The sequence below is a fragment of the Megalobrama amblycephala genome, linkage group LG7 (genome assembly GCF_018812025.1).
Source record: "Megalobrama amblycephala isolate DHTTF-2021 linkage group LG7, ASM1881202v1, whole genome shotgun sequence".
Lineage (NCBI taxonomy): Eukaryota > Metazoa > Chordata > Actinopteri > Cypriniformes > Xenocyprididae > Megalobrama > Megalobrama amblycephala.
In genome coordinates this window covers 35,001,984-35,022,158 of record NC_063050.1, presented here as the reverse complement: position 1 = coordinate 35,022,158, position 20,175 = coordinate 35,001,984, and the positions used below count along the sequence as shown (strand labels likewise).

At 35.4% G+C, this 20,175-nt stretch overlaps 1 protein-coding gene across 4 annotated transcripts in view; it reads right to left on the bottom strand.

Moving 5' to 3' along the window:
- Positions 1-20,175, bottom strand: part of cntln (centlein, centrosomal protein) — a 132,001-nt gene that overhangs the window by 21,956 nt on the left and 89,870 nt on the right. For all 4 annotated transcript variants that reach the window (XM_048197182.1, XM_048197184.1, XM_048197183.1 and 1 more), the window contains 6 exons: positions 19,921-20,006; positions 13,361-13,455; positions 10,025-10,506; positions 8,946-9,024; positions 5,726-5,801; positions 4,365-4,579 (listed from right to left, as the gene is read on the bottom strand). In XM_048197182.1, coding sequence (XP_048053139.1) covers positions 4,365-4,579; positions 5,726-5,801; positions 8,946-9,024; positions 10,025-10,506; positions 13,361-13,455; positions 19,921-20,006 — 1,033 coding nt within the window. The remainder of the gene's footprint in view (positions 1-4,364; positions 4,580-5,725; positions 5,802-8,945; positions 9,025-10,024; positions 10,507-13,360; positions 13,456-19,920; positions 20,007-20,175) is intronic.

Here is a 20,175-nt window from a genome sequence, read left to right as displayed (position 1 = left end):
GGGCTGCTGTCTTTTTCCCTGGCTGCCATAGTTAGCACTGATGGAGCCTTATAATAATTGACTAATACGTATTAATGTGTCTCCCTCTCCATTTATCTGTCTCACCTACTATTTCATATAAGCCCTTTCTTCTTTCATTCACTGGACCCAATGGACACCCCATTACCAAAATGACTAGCCAAATGATATAGGACAACGAAACAACTAATTTTTCTGTTAATACTTGGACTGCAAAAAAAAAAAAAAAAGTTGGTGATGAATATTTACTGTTTAATGCATTACAAATAATTGTACACAATTAACACAGGATAATTTTATTGAAGTAGCTTTTAGTATGTCTTTACAGTATATTAAAATACTTAAATGAAATTAAATTACTTGAAGTTGTTATAATATTTGTAATGTTCTCTGATTGTTAACCCTTTAAGACCTGAAGGCGCTTTTAGAGTTTTTTTTTTCTGAGCAACACACACAAAAGTAAAGACTCATAATTCCAAACCTCTAGCAAGGAGAGTCAAAATGTAGGCATCATTTGATAGAAAACATTTTAAATTTTAAGAAAATATAAATTACATTACATTACATTTGGACATTTTCTTGCTGAGAAACAGCTGATAAATACAAAAAAATATATATATAATTTTGAAAAAATAATTTTTCTTTTTTTTATTTGACATGGAATAACTCAGGAACACAATAAGATCGCCAAAAAAAATCTTTTTTGGTGTTGCTCTCCTATATGTGAGCTGCATCTGGTTCAAATTTTGTGGTGATAGCATAAAGAATAGTTTAAAAAAAATTGTTGTTCATTTTTTCCTCAGCCAGGTGGCGCCAACGGGCGGTAAACTCCGGTTTAAAGGTGCTTCTCAGCACTCATTAGGAGTTATGGTTAGATGCATTAAAAAGATGAGATTCTAAGCTTTAAAATGATATCTATTTTGTGTTATTCCACATTGGAAAACGAACATGGATGGGTCCAGGAACATTGGATACACACTGCATCCCGGAGAGATGAGAGACATGTTTTTAGCCAAGTATGTTAAATCATTCCGTGAGTAATATCTTGTGATCAACGTAATATATTATATTGATTTTGGATTCATTTTAATCTTGAGAATCTGCTTTAAATATTGATGTGCCATTTTTTATGATCTGTGCATTTTTCATGAAGTTAAGAGCATGTGAAATACACATACTTGTATTCAGTTAGCGTTCAGTTATTTTTGTTGTAAACGCATATTACTCAGACTCATTAGAGGGTGAAAACAACGCAACAGAAGCATATTGGAGGCTTGATATGAAAGTTTAAAGTCTCTGGTTTTGTATGCATAAATAATTTTTGTGCTACCTATATGGATTCAATTTTTATTGGCTCACCTTGTAGAGAGACACGCAAATGGGAGTGCCGACGCTCCATCCGGTCTTAAGGGGTTAATAAATGATAAATAAAAACAATCTGATAATTTGCAGTCTAGGACTGGCTTTCAATTATACTGTAATATTTATAATCTTTTTATACCCATAAATAATAATAATAAAAAAAAAATTGTATTGGTAACGTGATAATGGCCTTCATTCATAGTACTTAGTAAAAAGACGCTAATAACCAAATAGTTAAAGGTTTAGTTCACCCAAAAATGAAAATTCTGTCATTTATTACTCCTGTAAGACCTTCGTTTATCTTTGGGACACAAATTCAGATATTTTTGATGAAATTCGATGGATCAGTGAGGCCTCTATTGCCAGCAAGATAATTAACACTTTCAGATGTCCAAAAAGGTACTAAAACATATTTAAAAGTTCATGTAAATACAGTGGCTCAACCTTAATATTATAAAGCGACGAGAATACTTTTTGTGCACCAAAAAAACAAAATAACGACTTTTCAACAATATCTAGTAATGGCCGATTTCAAAACACTGCTTCATGAAGCTTCAAAGCTTTACGAATCTTATGTTTCGAATCAGTGGTTCGGAGCACCAAAGTCACACGATTTCAGTAAACAAGGCTTCATTACGTTATAAGTGTTTCGTAATTTCAATAGTTCATGTGACTTTGGCAGTTTGATATGCGATCGAACCACTGATTCGAAACAAAAGATTCATAAAGCTTCGAAGCAGTTTTTTTTTTTTTTTTGGCGCACAAAAATATTCTCGTCGCTTTATAATATTAAGGTTGAACCACTGTACTCACATGAACTGTTTTAAATATGTTTTTAGTAGCTTTCTGGACATTTGAAAGTGTTAATTATCTTTCTGGCAACAGAGGCCTCACTGAGCCATTAGATTTTATCTAAAATATCATAAATTTGTGTTCTGAAGATGAACGAAGGTCTATTGGGTAAAGAACAACATGATGTTGAGTAATAAATTACAGAATTTTCATTTTTGGGTGAACTAACCTTTTAAATATCAAATATTTCAAATACTTTTTATATTGTTTCCACATTCATTTGGAGGCTCAATGTGATATTTATGATTACATATGTTATATGTTTGTTACAACGTTAGGTGCAGATGATTGTGTTGAATTGCAGAAACTTATGCAATTATTATTTTTCTAATCAATCTACAGCCCAGTCAGTACTGAAACAAATGTTTGGTGAACTGCTATAATAGACTGTTTAACGAGGAGGATGTGTCTGGTTATTCTCAAGGTGTTTTCTTCACTCTACGGAATTCATTCTGTCTGTCTGTTGAATCCCTGTAAAGTTGTCTTACAGACAACCATTCTTACACAAGTCAATAAGTGAAAAAAGACACAAAACTCTCAAATTACCATAAACTACAATACACAGTCATGTTCCACACACTACTGTGATTTTTATCACCTAATCAGACGAGAGGATCAAATCTGGACACTCCACCTCTAGCCAATTAAAGCAGGTGATCACACTACAGGGCAGCAGGGGGCAGCATGTAAGGGCACTCAACCTGCTGCCCTTTCACCACTCCATTAATAATGCATGATTCTGAGTCAAACAAACAAACAATCATATATGCGCATGTGCAAACACACACACACACACACACACACACACACACACACACACACACACACACACACACACACACACACACACACACACACACAAAGTGTCACTGCAGCAGGGTGTGTTTTGGAAAGAGAGATGGTCTGGACATTGGGGCGTTCATCTTGACCTCCTGTTCCACGCAAGAGTCTTAATCAAATCTCAAATGGGCTTGGCATTTCCAGCCTCACAGTCTAACTGGAGCCAACATACAACATTGTGCATTTGGAAACAAAATGACATACGTATGAGCCTCATGAAGTCTGTTTCCATACAACACTATACAAGTATGTCCAAACAATTTATCAGACTCCAGGCAAGAGAAATAGACCCTAAGTGCAATTTAAATATTTTCTTAACATTTAAAAAAATGTTGACAAAGGAAATTATCTTTGGTCTTCCAGAGTACATGCATCAAACACAGTGATTGAAAAAGTTTCATCTTATAGATACTTGGGTGTGTATGTGGACGCTGTTTTTCCATGGAGTGCACATATTGATTATGTTTGCAGTAAAGTACAACAATGTATTTACTTTCTTAGGAGATTAAGGTCCTTTGGAGCAAACAAACAGATCTTGTTCTTGTTTTTTTTCCAGTCTGTAATACAGAGTGTTGTACAATATGGAATGTGTGCATGGTACAGCTGTCTTTCTGTTCAACTCCAAGCTCGACTGGCTAGACTGATATCTATTTGTTCTAAGATTGTGGGCCAAATGCGACAAGTTTTAATGAGTTTAATGAGGAAAAAAATGTTGTCCCTGTCCCTGACAGGTAAAATTATGTCAGACCCTTTTCATATTCTATATAAGGAATATCAACTATCGCCATCAAACAAAAGACTTAAGAGTACCATATGCTAGAATGAACAGATTACGGAAATCTTTTGTTCATCAGTCGGTAGAATTTAAAAATCAGAATTGGGGGTCTAAGTAGGCCTCAGGATTCTGAATAAGGGACAGACTTAATCGTTGCACTGCAGCTGGATGTGTATTAACATACTTTTTTTTAAATTGGTGTCTATTGTAGCATCTTATCATTTGATGTGGATGTGTATTGATCTGAATTAATGTGAGACAGTAAACACTGTGGGATGCGAGACAATTTTTGGAAGAAATTCCAACAATAAAGTGAAACTGAATTGAATGATATTTGAAATGACCAAATATCTGAATAAATTTTAATAAAAACTGTCTTAAGAAAAAAGTTATATTATTAAAATATTTGGTATTTTCTTAAGTTAAAAAAAAGATTATTCTTAAGGATGTTTTGTGAATCTCGTGAAGCCCCAGGTGTGAATAAAGTGTTCGTGGAGTCGCACTGGTCATGCAGTACCTTTGAAAGCTGCTTGCTGGCATTGAGTTGCTGGAGAAGGGAGTCTAACTGCACTTGTGCTTGCGCTTGTCTGTGGTTCTGCTCTGCTGCGAGCTGCTGTGCTGCTTGTTTGTCTGCCTGTAGTGCTGAGACTTGCTGCTGGAGGGACAGAAGACGCTGTCGCAAAACAGCATGAGACTTTGAAATTCTCTTCCTCGTCATCTGCAGGGAGACACCTGAGGGTGGTGGAGAGGACACAATGCTACATTCAGACTCTGTTAATTTGTTAATAAGAGCTCAAATTATTTTCATGCAGCATTTCGTTCTGGTTAAGCCCTTGAGTCTTAATTTTCACCAAAAAAAAAAAAAAAAAAAAAACTGAAGGAAGATTTTGCTTCAGCAAAATGTTAATTTGAATCTGAAGTTATGTCTTCAATAACAAAATAAACAATACTATATTAAGGACTGCATCCTTTTATTTTTTTAATGAAATTTTAGTATGTAGGGCATGGTTTTCACATGGCCCGATACTACAAAACAGACATCATGGCATGTTAATGTGCTTGCATTCCTTAAAAAAATCTTTTAAAATCAAACATTTTCCTTTCTTTGTGTTTTCAGTTAGCTTTACACTACCATTCTTGGTGTAAGTTAGATTTTTAATGTTTTTTTTTTTTTTTTTTTTGGAAAGAAGTCTCTTATGCTTGCCAAGGCTAAATTTATTTGATCAAAAATACAGTAAAAACAGTAAGATTGTAAAATATTATTACAATATACAACGTGTTTTCTATTTGAATATATTTTAAAATGTAATTTATTCCTGTGATGGCAAAGCTGAATTTTCAGTGTCACATGATCCTTCAGAAATCATTTTAATATGCTGATTTGATGCACAAGTAACATTTCAAAGTGGTTGTGCTGCTAAATATTTTTGTAGAATAGATACTTAATTTTAAGGATCTTTGATGAAGAGAGTTCAAAAGAACACCATTTTTTAAATAGATCTTTTTTGTAACAATGTAAAAAATATTTACCATCACTTTTTAAAATTAATTTAATGCAATCCAGTGTCAACAGTTGACTCAAACAATTGCATGAGTTTGAGGCTAGACTCAACAAATAGATAGGAGAGGGGCAGAAGGGGCAGAAGGAATGTTTGGCAACCTTTTTGTAAACAATCATTATCTTTGCAATTACAAATTTCATACTATGCTTTTTTTGAATGACACTGATGAGAATTTGTTTCTATATTTATAGTGCATTCAGTTTTAAATTCTGTTTTTTTTTTTTAAGAATTTATACAACAAGGGCTGTACAAGCCATCAAGAGTGAACAATCACTCATCATGTAAGCGCTGAGTACAGTTGCGTCAACCAGGTTACCTTGGAATTGGATGTTTCTAGTTTGAGATTCCTCTCCAGGGCCGTCTACAGGGCAGATCAGCATGTACCTGCAGCCCTGCAGGCAGGGAAGAGATGGAAACACAACACATGACACAGAAAGCTGGGGCAACAGTTTAACATAACGTAACATGGCGGCTCATGGCAGAGTGACACAGAGGAAGCGTTTGTAGTCACATCAAAGAGGCTTTGGCTTTTCCCCTCGTTTGTATCGAACACTATTTAAAAAGGTTTTGATCAGTCTCTCTCTCTCTCTCTCCGTGGGTTTGATCATGGATTTATTCAGAAGCTCTTTAGTGTGACACGGGCGGCGCAGTGCTCTGCTCCACTGTCACGCCGATGTGAGCCAGCACAGTTGACGAGTACACAGAGCCATTCAGGCAGGATCTAAGAGAGGGCTGACAGCTGTAGAGCTGAGAGGAAGCGAAAAGAGGAGAAGATATGGAGCTTCCATGTTCCCTGAGGGGATGGGGGAGAGCCAGCAGAGCCCTGAGAGACTGACGAGAAGAGATCGCACTTTACAGGATCAGACACCTCTGATACACATCTTCTGATCGACACAGCTGCTTAAATTCAAGCAGAACATGTTTTGTTTTTTTTACTTTGCAAATGAAAAGAGGCAATTTCAAGGTGAAGAGTGTAATTTTTCTTAATTCTAAATAAGCCATTTGTAGACTGATTCCGTTCAAAAGTGTTAAAAATTTACCTCAGTAACATTGCCTCAACCAATACCACAAACTTGGGCCCAACCTTTGAGTAGATGTCATATAGAGACATCATATTACAGCTTTTTGCTTAAGAGCTACCCACTTAAGGCCTGTTCACACCAAGGATGGCAACTATAATATTAACTATAACTATAACGTTTTAATAATCATTCTAATTCTATGTGAATAGGGAACTCCACAACAAAGCTATAATGATTACGACAAAGGTATAATATCATTTGAATCCCTTTTAGAATTGTTTTTTTTTTTTTTTTTTTTTTTTTTACAGCTGATGAATGATAAAAACATTGACAGTCAATCACAATTCACCCTGACTTTAAAATGGCAGACCACATAACTGCACATTGCGCTTATAATAAAAAGAATGTTATCGTCCATTGATGTTAATGGCAATGTATTTATCGTTATAGTTATAGTTATTGTTCTTGGTGTGAATGGGCCATTTGAATGACATGTAAAGTAATCAATTCCAGTTTATATTGTTACTGCTTGCTGGTCAGAGGTGGGTGATTTTATTAAATATGGAACTAATATGAAACTTATCATACTAGGGTGGAAAAAAAATACTATAATTATTAAGACTAAGTGGATTGCATATGCACAAAATAATATCCACAGATCAAAAATGAAAACTGATTAGGGCTGGGGCTATATTTTTGGCCGACCAATGGCATACAGATGATGTTTTCAGAAAACTTTGGCTACTCTTTAATTTAACTCTCCGAGGTCTGAAAACGCGCCGGCACGTTTTGCAGGTTATTTTTCACATTGCAGCAAAACAGACTTAAAATACTTAAAATAAGTAATATATCAATTGAAACTACCGAATATCTTCTTTTATTTGTATACACTCAGAGTAAAAACAAAATGTTGTGCTTTTTGTAAAATAAAGAAACTAACATGATGCGTGATTTCTCCTCTCCCTCTGAACGAAGTCCAATCTGATAGTTCTCAGAAAATGAACTGTAACTTAGTGAATACTAATCACAGAAAAATTACACTTATGTCTAAAAAAACGTTAAGATGTCAGGTTTTAAATCATGTAAGTCAAATCGAAAACAAACCTTCTGTGTTTATGTAATCTGTATGAAAAGAGCGCCATGTCAGAAGTCCGTGATTCAGCTCATTATCTGCTAATGCGGCCACGCCCACGGAGCCAGCGCTATTCAGACGCAAATTCAGAGGCAATACATGCATTCATCGTCTCAATCGTGTATTTATTGTCTTGAAAAGTGTTTATCTGGATGTAAAAGTCATGGTTAGCGAGCTCTAGAAGACATGCAATTAGTTCCTGTTTTCTTTTCTTCTATAGATGAATTTTAGATGAGTTTTGAGTTTTTGTTTTTGTCTGCTCCGGGGTCCTTGTTATAGTGTAATTACATAAATAACAACTGAGTAATATTAATAAAAGGGGTAGTTCATCCAAAAATGAAAATTATCCGATGTTTTACTCACCCTCAAGCCATCCTAGGTGTATATGACTATCTTCTTTCAGATGAACACAATTGGAGGTATATTTAAAAATATCCTTAGTCCTCCAAGGTTCATAATGGTAGTGAATGGGTATGCACCAAATGAGTAACCCGTGATGCAATGTATGACGCAGGATGTAGGAGTAGCGTAAGCTTAGACGTCTCTCGCGGTTCAAACAAATAGGGCTGTTCATCAAACTCAAGTTCCTCTTCTCTTCAAAATTTCTTGTTTTAGACTTCTAATTTGTGACCGGTGTTTTGTTTTGCTCTCTCCTCTGCGCCTCGGTGTTCGCCATTGCTTTCAGGTCAAAGGTAGCTCTTTCGCCCAAATCGGCTTGCGCATCCACTGGAAGCTAGTTATTTGAATTTACAAAGTTTTAAATATGAATATTTTTCTTACAAAAACGCAACGCTTCGCTTCAAAAGGCCTTTATTAACCCACTGGAGCAGTATGGATTACTTTGATTATGGACGGATGCATTTTTTTGTTTGTTCAAAATGCGGGCCACCATTCACTACCATTATAAACCTTGGAGGACTAAGGATATTTTTAAAAATATCTCAGATTGCGGTCAAATACACATAGAATTGCTTGAGGGTGAGTAAACCCTTGGATAATTTTCATTTTGGGTGAACTAACCCTTTAGCATGTACTTACTATAGGATTAGGGTTAGCTGCTTGTAATTATACATAATTTACTGTAATTACTATAGTAAGAACATGAAACAAAATACACTGCAAAATAAAGTGTTACCACAACCTCTTCAAAAAATCATTACTTCTGCAATTCTGTTTCAATGAAGTTGGGAGTGCAAAAATTACATAATGTATTTCACCTTTAAAAATGCTTTGTTGCTTATTAATCTATTGACTATTTTGTTCAAAACATACTGATTTGTAGAAAAATGACAATTATTTAATTTTAGCAAAAAAATAATAAAATAAAATTGAAAAATAACATAAAACACATAAGAAACCAGATTAAAAAATGTGTAACAAACCTTACTAGTTTTCCGAGAAGCTCTATGAGTCGGAGCAGAATATTGACTTTGCAGGCTGTCAGAGAACTGTTCACTGTCACTGTGGAGATAAAATTATAAAATATCTATTTATTTACCCAAGATAAATAGATATATTGGGGACTACTATGTGACATAGCATCCATATGAGAACGGTTAATTAGCAGAAAACCAGACAACCCTGAAACTTAAACGGCCATGTGTGGTGCATAACTGCTGAGGCACAGTCGGGACATTCTAAATGCTGCAGCGTCTCATTCAAGAGCCTCTTTGAGACAGATTTGGAAAGCTTCCAGCATGCCGTTTTGTTGAGTGGTGCATTTGGGTGAAATAAATCTGTGAACTGGTATCATTGGAAATCATCGTACCATCCATCATGCCATAAATTCTGTTGTAGGCGACATAAAACTTTCATGAAACAATTACTGAAAATGCTGCTTGATTTGGAGGATGTTAAACAGCTTGTAGACATCTGGTAGAGAGCTGAACAGAGTTATTCAAAATTTATCCCATTAAATTAGAGCAAGTATAGGAAGAGGAGGAGAGAAGGGAGACACTGGGACCATGGCGGACTAGGAACGTCACAGGAAAACTCAACTGATTGGCCAGGGTTTGCCTGGGACTCCTCCTCTGTCAGGGATGAATATGCAAAGGAATCACAAATTAAATTAACCTGCCAAACTGTCAATTTCAGGCCTTATGACGTTGTGTAAATGGCATTGGGCAGAGAGTGAGGGGCTGCAGGCGGGTTCAGGTGCTTTCTGGCGCCGGTTCAACTCGGCTGCTCAGAGGTGGCTAATTCTACATGCAAATTTCAGTCAATAAGCTCCTAGCAAGGCATCCCAGGATAATTCAAAGGATCTGATTTTTTTTCCCTCTTTCTGCCCCCCTCTTGCTCTTTTTTTCTCTTTTGAATACCAACTAGACAGAAGCTGGGATTCAATCACCCGTTTGCTTGTGTTTTTGCATATGCGTGCTGTCCCTACAGTCAGAAAAATAATGAGAGCTTGAGAGATGGAAAGCGAGAAAGAGACAAGGATAGTGAAAGGTGGGGGAAGTACCTGTCTGCGCTCATGTCCTCCCAGTCGTCCTTGGCGGGACTGTCCATCCTGTTCTGCGTCGAGCGCATGCGTGTTCTGCTGGAGGCATTAGCCCAGGGCGGTTTAGACCTGATCTTGTTGTTAGCCAGTGTGCCAGCTTTTGCCTTGCGTTTGGCCGCAGACCGATGGAAATCTCTCTCAGCTCGAAGGACTCCCAGATCCTGTCGGAGCTTGAGCAGCCTGTGTCTGGCCTGGACGGCAGATTTCATGGCCTCTTTTGCTTCTCTCTCAGAACTCTGCAGCTGGGCAAGCAGTCGGTCCCGTTCCTCACTGGCCTGGGCATCCTCGGCCTCCTTGCATTGATGCAGGAGCTGGACTCTGGCCTGCAGATCACCCTGCTCTCCTGCCAGTGCTCTGTTTGCTTCCTGTAGTGCCCGGTTTTCTTCTCGCAACCGCACAATCTCGCTCTCCAGAGAGACCATTTGACTTTGCAACTGCTCTATCTGTGGGCATACGCAGAGGCACGTGAAAAACAAATGATCACCACATCTTTTTGAGACGTTTGTGCTTTAAACTCTCATTTGGCTTTTATGGAGAGGGTCCGTTCCGGGGCAAGTGAACAAGCACTCTGTGATTCCCCTCAAATTTGTTACTCATGGCTAAACATAAAAGAGGGCCATTTAGGCAGCTTGTCAAATCCTGGTGGAGGGTGTGAAAGAGAGGAGGGGATGCCTGCTGGGTGTATACCCCCAGGCAAATCGCTGCCTTTTATTTAGCACTCTCGCCGCCTTACTGCCGCAGCACACCACCTTTCAAACAACATTAGGCCCCTTTACGGCTGGCTGACAACGACTTGCCCCCCTCCCACAACTCCATCAAAAATTATTTCATTTATAATGCGTTTGCAGGAGCACATAAACAGCAGTCTGCCCCTGTGGGTTATTAAGTTTAACATGGTGCTTGTCATTCGGTAATAAAGGCGATGACAGCCCCCATTACACGACCATATGGCAGCTGCTGGCACCGCTCACAATGCCATCATCTGCTCTGAATTATTCTACAAACCATTTCATTCCTCTGCTCAGAACGTTCCCTCAGTCCTCACCAGCCCCTCCAGCAAAAATCAAGCTAAATGTTGCTTTAAGGGAAGTCAAGTGCTTTTGAATAGAGAGTGAGCTTGATTTGCTCAGGCTAAATGCTAATGACAAATTATTTGCTTGTATTAAATGAGTGAAGGGCCCAGTGTCAAACATCAGCAGTGTTTGCAAACGTAAACGGAGTCTTAACGAGTGTTTGCTGTGCTGTTGATAGTTCCGCAGGTTGATGGCTTAAATGAGAGATCCATACAACAGGAAAACATTTTTTTTTTTTTTTTTGTTAAGCGCTGTACTTTAGCACATTCAGTTTTTTTTTATGAACACATCCACTGTAATTAACAATTAGCATGGCCTCCATTCAATTTGATTCCATTTAACATGATTGAGCTCTACATGTGAACTACTTGTATTAGTTTTGAGTAGTTATGTAGTGAAATGAAAATTCTTGGCCAAATTTTGACTAAAAATTGTGGGCACACTGAAAATGAAAATTTGAAATTAGACTTTGTTTGGAAACACTAAAAAATTATATTTTACAATATTACAATACTTTTGATTGCACTTGTTCGGCGGGTTTTCTGTGGGTCTTCCTCGGTAGAAGTCGTTTTCCGGTTGTTCGGGTTGAGAGAAATGGAAATGCGGGGGCACCGCGATGCGACCGCAAAGGGCACTTTCACTTTCGCGATCAAAGGGGCACTGTAGTCACTTGAACTGTTTTAAATATAATTTTAGTACCTTTCTGGGCGTTTGAAAGTGTAAATTAACTTGCTTTCAATCGGATTTCATCAAAAATATCTTAATTTGTGTTCTAAAGATGAACGAAGGACTTACGGGTGTGGAACGACATGAGGGTGAGTAATTAATGACAGAATTTTCATTTTTGGGTGAAACCCTTTAAGAATACACAAAGGATGTGTATTTTCCATTTCTAAGGGAAAGGTGGCAAGTTCTCACAAGTGAAAGTTGAGGGTTTCTCTCGTTGTGTTTAACATTGTGCTTAACCTCAGTCACAGCCTCTGCTTATGCACAGGTAAATGCTCTTTATTAATATACTTCTGGGGATGAGGATTTTAATGTGTTATTGTCATATTGTCACTTTTGGTGCATCCCTAGTACTTTTGCATCAATAAATTAGTTGTTTCATTGACATAATAACACTTTATAATAAGGTTTAATTTGTCAACAATTGTTTATGCAGTAAGCACTATGAACTAACAATAGTTAGTTAATGTTAGTTAATATAAGTTAATGTTAAATTATACATATGCTAATTGATTTTTATCACTTCAAATTGTATACATTTACACTAGTTAATGTATCATGAACAAACATAAATTAAAAAGAACATAGAACAAAGATAACCTATAATAATATAGGCTAATTTATAACATTAACAAGTGGGTTTTTGTGTAGCAAAGCTATACAGTCTTTGCCTGTCTGTCCAAGTATACTGTACATGACACAATGTATGAATATTGTATAACACATTGCACATGTCTTTTGGACACATTACATTTTTAAAAGACATTTAACTGAAATTAAAGTAACACTTCACAATAAGGTTCGATTTGTTAACATTAACTACATTAGTTAAAATGAGCTAACTATGAAAAACACTTCTAAAGCATTTGATAATCTTACTTAATGTTAATTTCAACATTTAAAACTTAAAATCTGTTAATATTGTTTAATGGACCTCAGCTGAACTAACAACGAACAGTTGTATTTTTATTAACGAATATTAACAAAGATTAAAAATTCTAGGCCAGTGGTTCCCAACCTTTTTGCGCCAAGGCCCACCTCCTCTCTGAATCAACACGGCACGGCCCACTGCATTAGTTAACTACATTAGTTAACATGAACTAATAATGAACTGCACTTATACAGCATTTATTAATCTTTGTTAATGTTAATTTCAACATTTACCAATACATTATTAAAATCTTTTTAACATTAGTTAATGCACTGTGAACTAACATGAACAAACAATGAACAACTGTATTTTCATTAACTAACATTAATGAAGATTAGTAAATACAGTAACAAATGTATTGCTCTTGGTTAGTTCATGTTAGTTATACATTAACTAATGTTTAACTAATGAACCTTATTGTACATTTTACATCTGCCAATGTCTGTGTCTCTATGCATGATGTAAGGAACATATCTCTATGACTTTGGTTCATTATTCTTCAAAAAAATTCAGCTAAAAGCTGAAAATTTTCAAAAATGTAAATAGCAGACAGTCAACGGTTGGTACCTTCTTAAAAGTATGTTCCACTCTTCGGGCGGATGTCTTGATGGGGGTGCTGCTCCTCCTGACATCCTCTGACACTTCCCGAAACAGAAGCTCAGCTGAAAGAATAAAAATTCATACTGTCACCTGACAGCCACTTTCCCAATTCAAATCAATTATCATTAATGACACATAATTTCTGGTCTTTTCAAAGGTCTATTCAACTGATTGAGCTCTTAAAGAGGCCTTTAATGGACAGACTTAGAAAGGGTACTCGTAACCACAAATCAAAACCTTCTGACCTGAAACAATCTTGCAGATTATTGTGGAGTAATACAAATTAATTTTGAGGGTAATTGTCAATGTATGATGGAGCTTGTGTTTTTGACTTCATGGCAGGAACTTTGTTGCTATGCTTGTTTAAAGATGGGAAAATAAACACATTTGGAGACCAGAACTTTCTGCCGCCTTGGGTTAATAAAAGTTTCATGGTGAATGTGGATGTTCATTTGTCGAATGAAAATGTTGTGAAATATTTACAATCATTTTTTTTTCCTGGGCTGACCTTTGGACAGTAAGAAGCAAGGCTGAAATTCCAGTTAGTCACAGACCTATCTTTCTCTATCATGCACACACTTGCAAAAAAAATAAAAATAAAAAATAAATAAATAAATAAAAAATACTATTCACCTATTCACATGTGCACCCACACACACACACACTTGTTTTTATAGACTTTCCATAGAAAATGTTATTTATACTACATAAACTGTATATATCCCCTAACTCTACCCCTAAACACAACCCTCACAGAGAACTTTCTGCATTTGTACAAAAATTACAAAAATTAAATAAAAAAAAAAAAAAAAAAAAAACAAACAAAAAAAACCCAAATATATATATATATATATATATATATATATATATATATATATATATATTTAGTATGATTTATAAGTGGTTTTCCTTGCTAGGCCCAACCAAATGTCCCCACAATGTCAACATTTCAGATTTTACTATCTTTGTGGAGACATTAAGTCGTAGTTCGTAGGTTATAATACTAATGCAGTACCCACAACAGAAACATTTTTACAGACGTAAAACATTTTTACAATCTAATGTAAGCAAATTATTTTGCATGCTATTACAAATTTTGCAATACAAAAATCTAAATGAATAATTTGGAGAAATATACTGAAATTTTAAGGGCAAAAACAATACCTTCCTTTTTATTATTAGGCAAGGCAAGGCAATTTTATTTGTATAGCACATTTCATACACAATGGTAATTCAAAGTGCTTTACATAAAGAGGAATAATAAAAATAGAACATAAGGAATAGAAATAACAGTAAAAACAGAGAATTTTGCTATCTGGATGGATGAGCTAGGGAGTCTTAGGGAGTTTTTGTTGTTGTTGTTGTTGTCCGTCAGAGTGGATCTAAACGGATCTATCCATCAGAGCAGATCTAAATGGATCTTCCTCACACGACAGGACTGCTACCTGTTAAGGCACTTCAAACTGATAAACAAAGTTTCAATCTCCCCTTTTGCCAAGACATCTCAAACTGCGTCACACAGCCCTAATCCCCCTTCTGGAGATATCTCATCTATGCAACGCAGTTCAAATTTCCCCTTTGGAAATTTCCCCCTTTGGAAAGTGTCCTGACTGCAATCCAGAGATATCTTAACCATGCACCACAGCTCAAATTGCCCCATGCTTTGTCCCCTTATCCAAATTTACCAAATTTTAACCTAATCACTTTCTTCCTAATTCTCCCAGCTCTTTCAACCAGACAGCAATATTTAAAATGCATTAAGTCAGAAATAACAAGATGATACATAAAATATATAAAATACATTAAAAATGAAATAAAAACAGGAAAAGGAATTAAAAGAATAAAAAGATAATACGTATAAAATAAAATGCAAACAGTTCGGACATAGCACAGTGCTCAATCAGCAAATGCATAGATAAAAAGATACTTTCTCTATCATGCATATCATATTATTATTATTTCGATCACCTCAGTCTTTAGCCACATTTGAAGACAGCGTGTGCACACCAGCAGGAAAATTGAAGAGACCATTACCATTCATACTGCACTCCCAACATCAGAAATAAAATGGTAAAAATACATTTTTAATAAAATGTAATTTTTTTATTCTGCTTTTTTTTTTTTACTGTAAACTTCCATGGCTTTAGCTTTATTCCACATCAGAGCACTTCTGCACTGAGAACCAAAGCTAAACATGAATTCTGCTTCACAGTGGCTCTAAAACAATAACTCTAAATGTAAAAACCTGTTATCTGTTTTGCACAATCACACAGTTGATATTCATTACATGTATGAGACCGTCTTAAGCAGTGTTCCTGGAGGAACCCCAACAGAACACATTTTGGATGTCTCCCTTATCTGACCCATTCATTTTTGGTCTTGGAGTCTCTTATAACAAGCTGATGAGTTGAATCTGGTGTGTTGGATTAAGAAGAGTTTGAAAATATGTAGTGTTGGTGTGGCTCCAGGAACAGGGTTAGGAAACACTGGTCTACAGCAGTGGTTCTCAACCTTTTTGACTCCAAGGCCCACCACTGTGTACAACAATATTTAATTGCATCCCCTATTAATCTTAATCTATGGCCACTCATAGTATCTGTAAATGTAATTTCAAACTTTCAGAGGTTTATGAGCTGAATGTTTACATGAGTTTTTCAGTCAATTGTGATTTACTGGATTTTAGATTACAATAGAATACAACGCAGTTGTCTATACCATTCTAGTAATAAGAAATTGACTATACTTGACCATCAGTAGGTCTACATAGAATACACACTTGCATTTGAGCATACGATTTCTGAAGGATTCCAATGCATTATTCCCTGTTACACATCCCAAACCCCATGTTCGTTTATTAAATATTTTGGGTAATCTGATAACATGTAAGGCATCCAATAACAGTGGCATACTCTCAGCTCACCAGACTAAAAAAGGACTAACATGCCACTGGGTCTTTATGAGAAACATTTAAGAGCCAAATGACTTATTATGAATGATACTCGTAGAATCGCGTGATGTACATAAATGCTAAGAAGGACTGTCATCTATGATCACATTCTATCCCAATGTAACACAGTGGATGAAATTCTATAGGGAGATGCATTAAAAATTACATTTTCCACTTCGTCACTGCTAGAAGATAAGCTTGAATGTGGAAGAGTTGCTGAAGACCATGAAGTACATAGTGTAGTACTAGTCCATAGATAGAAACATGTGCTTCAGTTCAATTACATAGCTTCATTGAGTTCTTATCTATCTTTTAAACATACTTAAACGTTTTTTTTTTTTTTTTTTTTAACAATAGATTACAATAAAACTCGTGCTTCATGATAAGGCAGTCAGCTGTGAATTCATAAATGGCTAATTTCATATCTTGCATATAATTACAAAGTTTCTGCTGTGTTTTAAATATCAAATTTAAGGCTTTTGAAGACCAGCACAAAGAAAATTAATACAGTATGAGTGGGGTAGGACACTTCAAAATTCAAATAGTTTTGACAAAAACAAATTTATAAAATGACAAACTTCACATTTCAGTCTTAAAGGGGTCATGAATTAGGAAATCAACTTTTCCTTGAGCTTTTGATATATAAGAGATCATCGTACTATAAGAATACTCTGAACCGAAAACTTCCTTTTTAGTACAATAAAAGCATTTATTGACTCCAGGCCCCACGAACGACTGATCCTGGAATGTGCCTAGGTGAAACGTCACCTCTGCAGAAGAAATCAACGCATACTTCATCATTGCAACGTTAGCCCCGCCCACTGGCGTGTTAGTGAGATGAGGAGGAGAGCTAAGTGATAAAGTGATACAGGACAGAAATAACATTACCTTTCAAAGGATCCTAATGCTAGCAATATGGTTATTTATTTTCAACAATGTGGATGTCTCGCAGCTTTATTTATTTCTATTCGGTATTTCACTGTGGATTCTTTGGTAAATCAATCACATTTCGGCACATGATTTGCAAACATACTTTTACGATATGGACTCGACAGTAATGCAACATTTTATCTGTGTTAATTCTAATGCCTGATCTGATTTGTAATGATTCATGTACAGTCAGATGTTCTTTGTCTATGTGTCAGTAAATCAAACCCGTGACTAAACGGTCAACTTCACGTTGTTTCTCTTGGAAGGATGAAAATAATCTGTTATTTAAACGGTGATTAAATTATATATAGAAAGCGATCAAAGAATCAAACAGTACGATTTTATCAGTGACTGATTTCTGGACACGTACGTTTTATTTAACAAATCTTTTAGTTACATCGCATTTGCACTGTTAGTTACAATGAGTCTCACAGCAGACACACCCCTTAAAACAGAGTGTTCAGGGTAGGAATCAGGGTAGGAAAAATGACTTTTAGTTCTAAATTATGACAATTTTTGATGAAAAAAGCATACTAACGATATAAGTGCACCTAAGGAAACAATATAAAACAATAAAACAACGCAGTTCATGACCCCCTTAAAACATTTTTTGTAAGAAAAGGAATGTGAGGAACACTCACATTTTATTAAATTATAGCCTTTTAAAGATTAATAATTAATCGCATTTTTCCATATCGCAATTCCTGCTTTTCCGTCACCAAATTTAAAGAGGCCATATGCCCTTTTACAAAGTCTTGATTTTGTTTGTGAAAAAGCACAATGTGCTTTGATTGGTCAGCTAGAGCAGTGTGTTGTGATAGGTCAACTGCTACCGTGTTTTAGAAATTTCACAGCCCTTACCATATCAATGAGTTTCAAAACACTAACACATTTCATCCAGGCCTTGTATTTGTGTATGCCTTTTAAATGAGGAATATTGTGATGTGTATGTTCCCGGAAGAAAAACCAAGACTACAACTGAGGCATTTCACAGAGTTCAGAAACAGTGCTTACTGATATAGAGAATTGGAGTAGACTTTTCTCAAACAGCAACATTACACACTACAGAAAGTTGAAAATGTAAATAAGCATAATAGGTCTTTTTTAAGACCTCTTGAAATTACAATTAAGACTTTTATGAAAGCATTTAAGATATTTAAGAATTTTTATAGCCTTAAATTTGATAAAACTGAATTTAAGGCTTTTTAAGAACCTGCAGGATATTTAAAAGTATCAGTTCATAAGAGTCATTTGTTCGCAAATTGGACATCACATCACATGCTGCATTCGTGGTTGTATTCAGTGGGCACAATGCAAAATAAAACTACAGAATAGCCATGTTAGAAAACACTGTTGTGATAATAAAATTGTTAAATATAATAACTAACGATTCCTCATTACACAGGCATGGATTTATGTAGGAATGGAACCAACTTTCAGAAATGTCCCTACCAAGATTTGGCCAATTTTCCCCAAAGAACTTAGGGTGCTTATACACTAGAGATCGCTCTGATGGAGCGTTTGACGGATAGGAATGTACAAGCTCCTTTCTGAGGGTGTGGAAAGAGCCATGTGAGTTTGAAATCAATTGGGAATACAGCAAATTGGATTTCCGAAAGCACATCTGGACCTACCTCTCTCAAATTCTCATGGGTTAATGGTCATGTCATAATTTTATTTCGTGATTTCACTGAAACAGAAAGCGGATGAAAGATGAAAGTGTGTGTCTGTTGCAGCTGCATGAGGGGAATGCTGAATATTGCTGCCCTGTGTCACCTATGACCCGACTTTGCCACTGACCAGAGGGAAGGATAATCTTGATAACAAATCTTAAAGTTTGTAAATGACTGGAAAGAGAAGGATTATGAAATAATCTCAGATATAAGATCAATAGCAGTGTTGTTATTGTTAACTAAAATTAAAAAAAGTTTTTATTAATTGAAAAAAAAAAAGAAGGTTGAAATATAATAAAATATAAATATCAAATGAAAAAAAAAAACTTTTAAATGAAAAGTAGAAATGTTGCTATGTTAACTAACTGAAATAAAATATGTTTAAAGGGTTCATCCAAAAATTAAAATTCTTATTTTTACTCACTTTCATGTAGTTTCAAAACTGTGACTTTCTATTTTCCTCTACATTTTCTCAATATATATATATATATATATATATATATATATATATATATATATATATTTTTTTTTTTATTATTTTTATATTCCACAGAAAAAAAAGTCACAAAGGTTTGGAACAATATGAGGAAGCGTAAATGACACAATTTTCATTTTTGTGTACTATGTCTTTAAGTTTAAGTACTAAAATTACTAAAACTACAGCTGAAATAAAAAGTAAATAGAGGCTAAATAGAAATATATATATAAAAAAAAAATATATAAAAAGATGATAAAAGCATAACAAAATTACAAAACATAAACTAAAATTCAAAATGAGAACTGAAATATTAAACCAAAGGCCAATTCAAAACATTAATAGCATACTATAATAGTATATAAATAATAGAACACTGGTCAACAGTCATATATGATGGGGCAGAGAAAGACAGGAAACAAAAAAATCACTCATCAGGTACATTACAGTAGATTTAACAGTATAAGTGATGTCTGTGATGTGTGTATGATGTGTGTGATACCTTGCATTTCCTCCTGTCGACACTCTTGTAGGTCTTGAGCTGCAACTGTATCCAGGGCTGCATTTAATTTCTCCTCCAGATTAGCTCTAAACATAACCAACAGCATCTCAATTAGATGGAGGAATGAAAACACTGTCAAGTTATTTATATAGACTATATTAGCAATACAACAAGAAAGATGATTTATTTCAATGTCAATATCACTTCTGAAATTAATATAATAGTATTTTCTCCTCACATGTTTGCTGCAAGTTC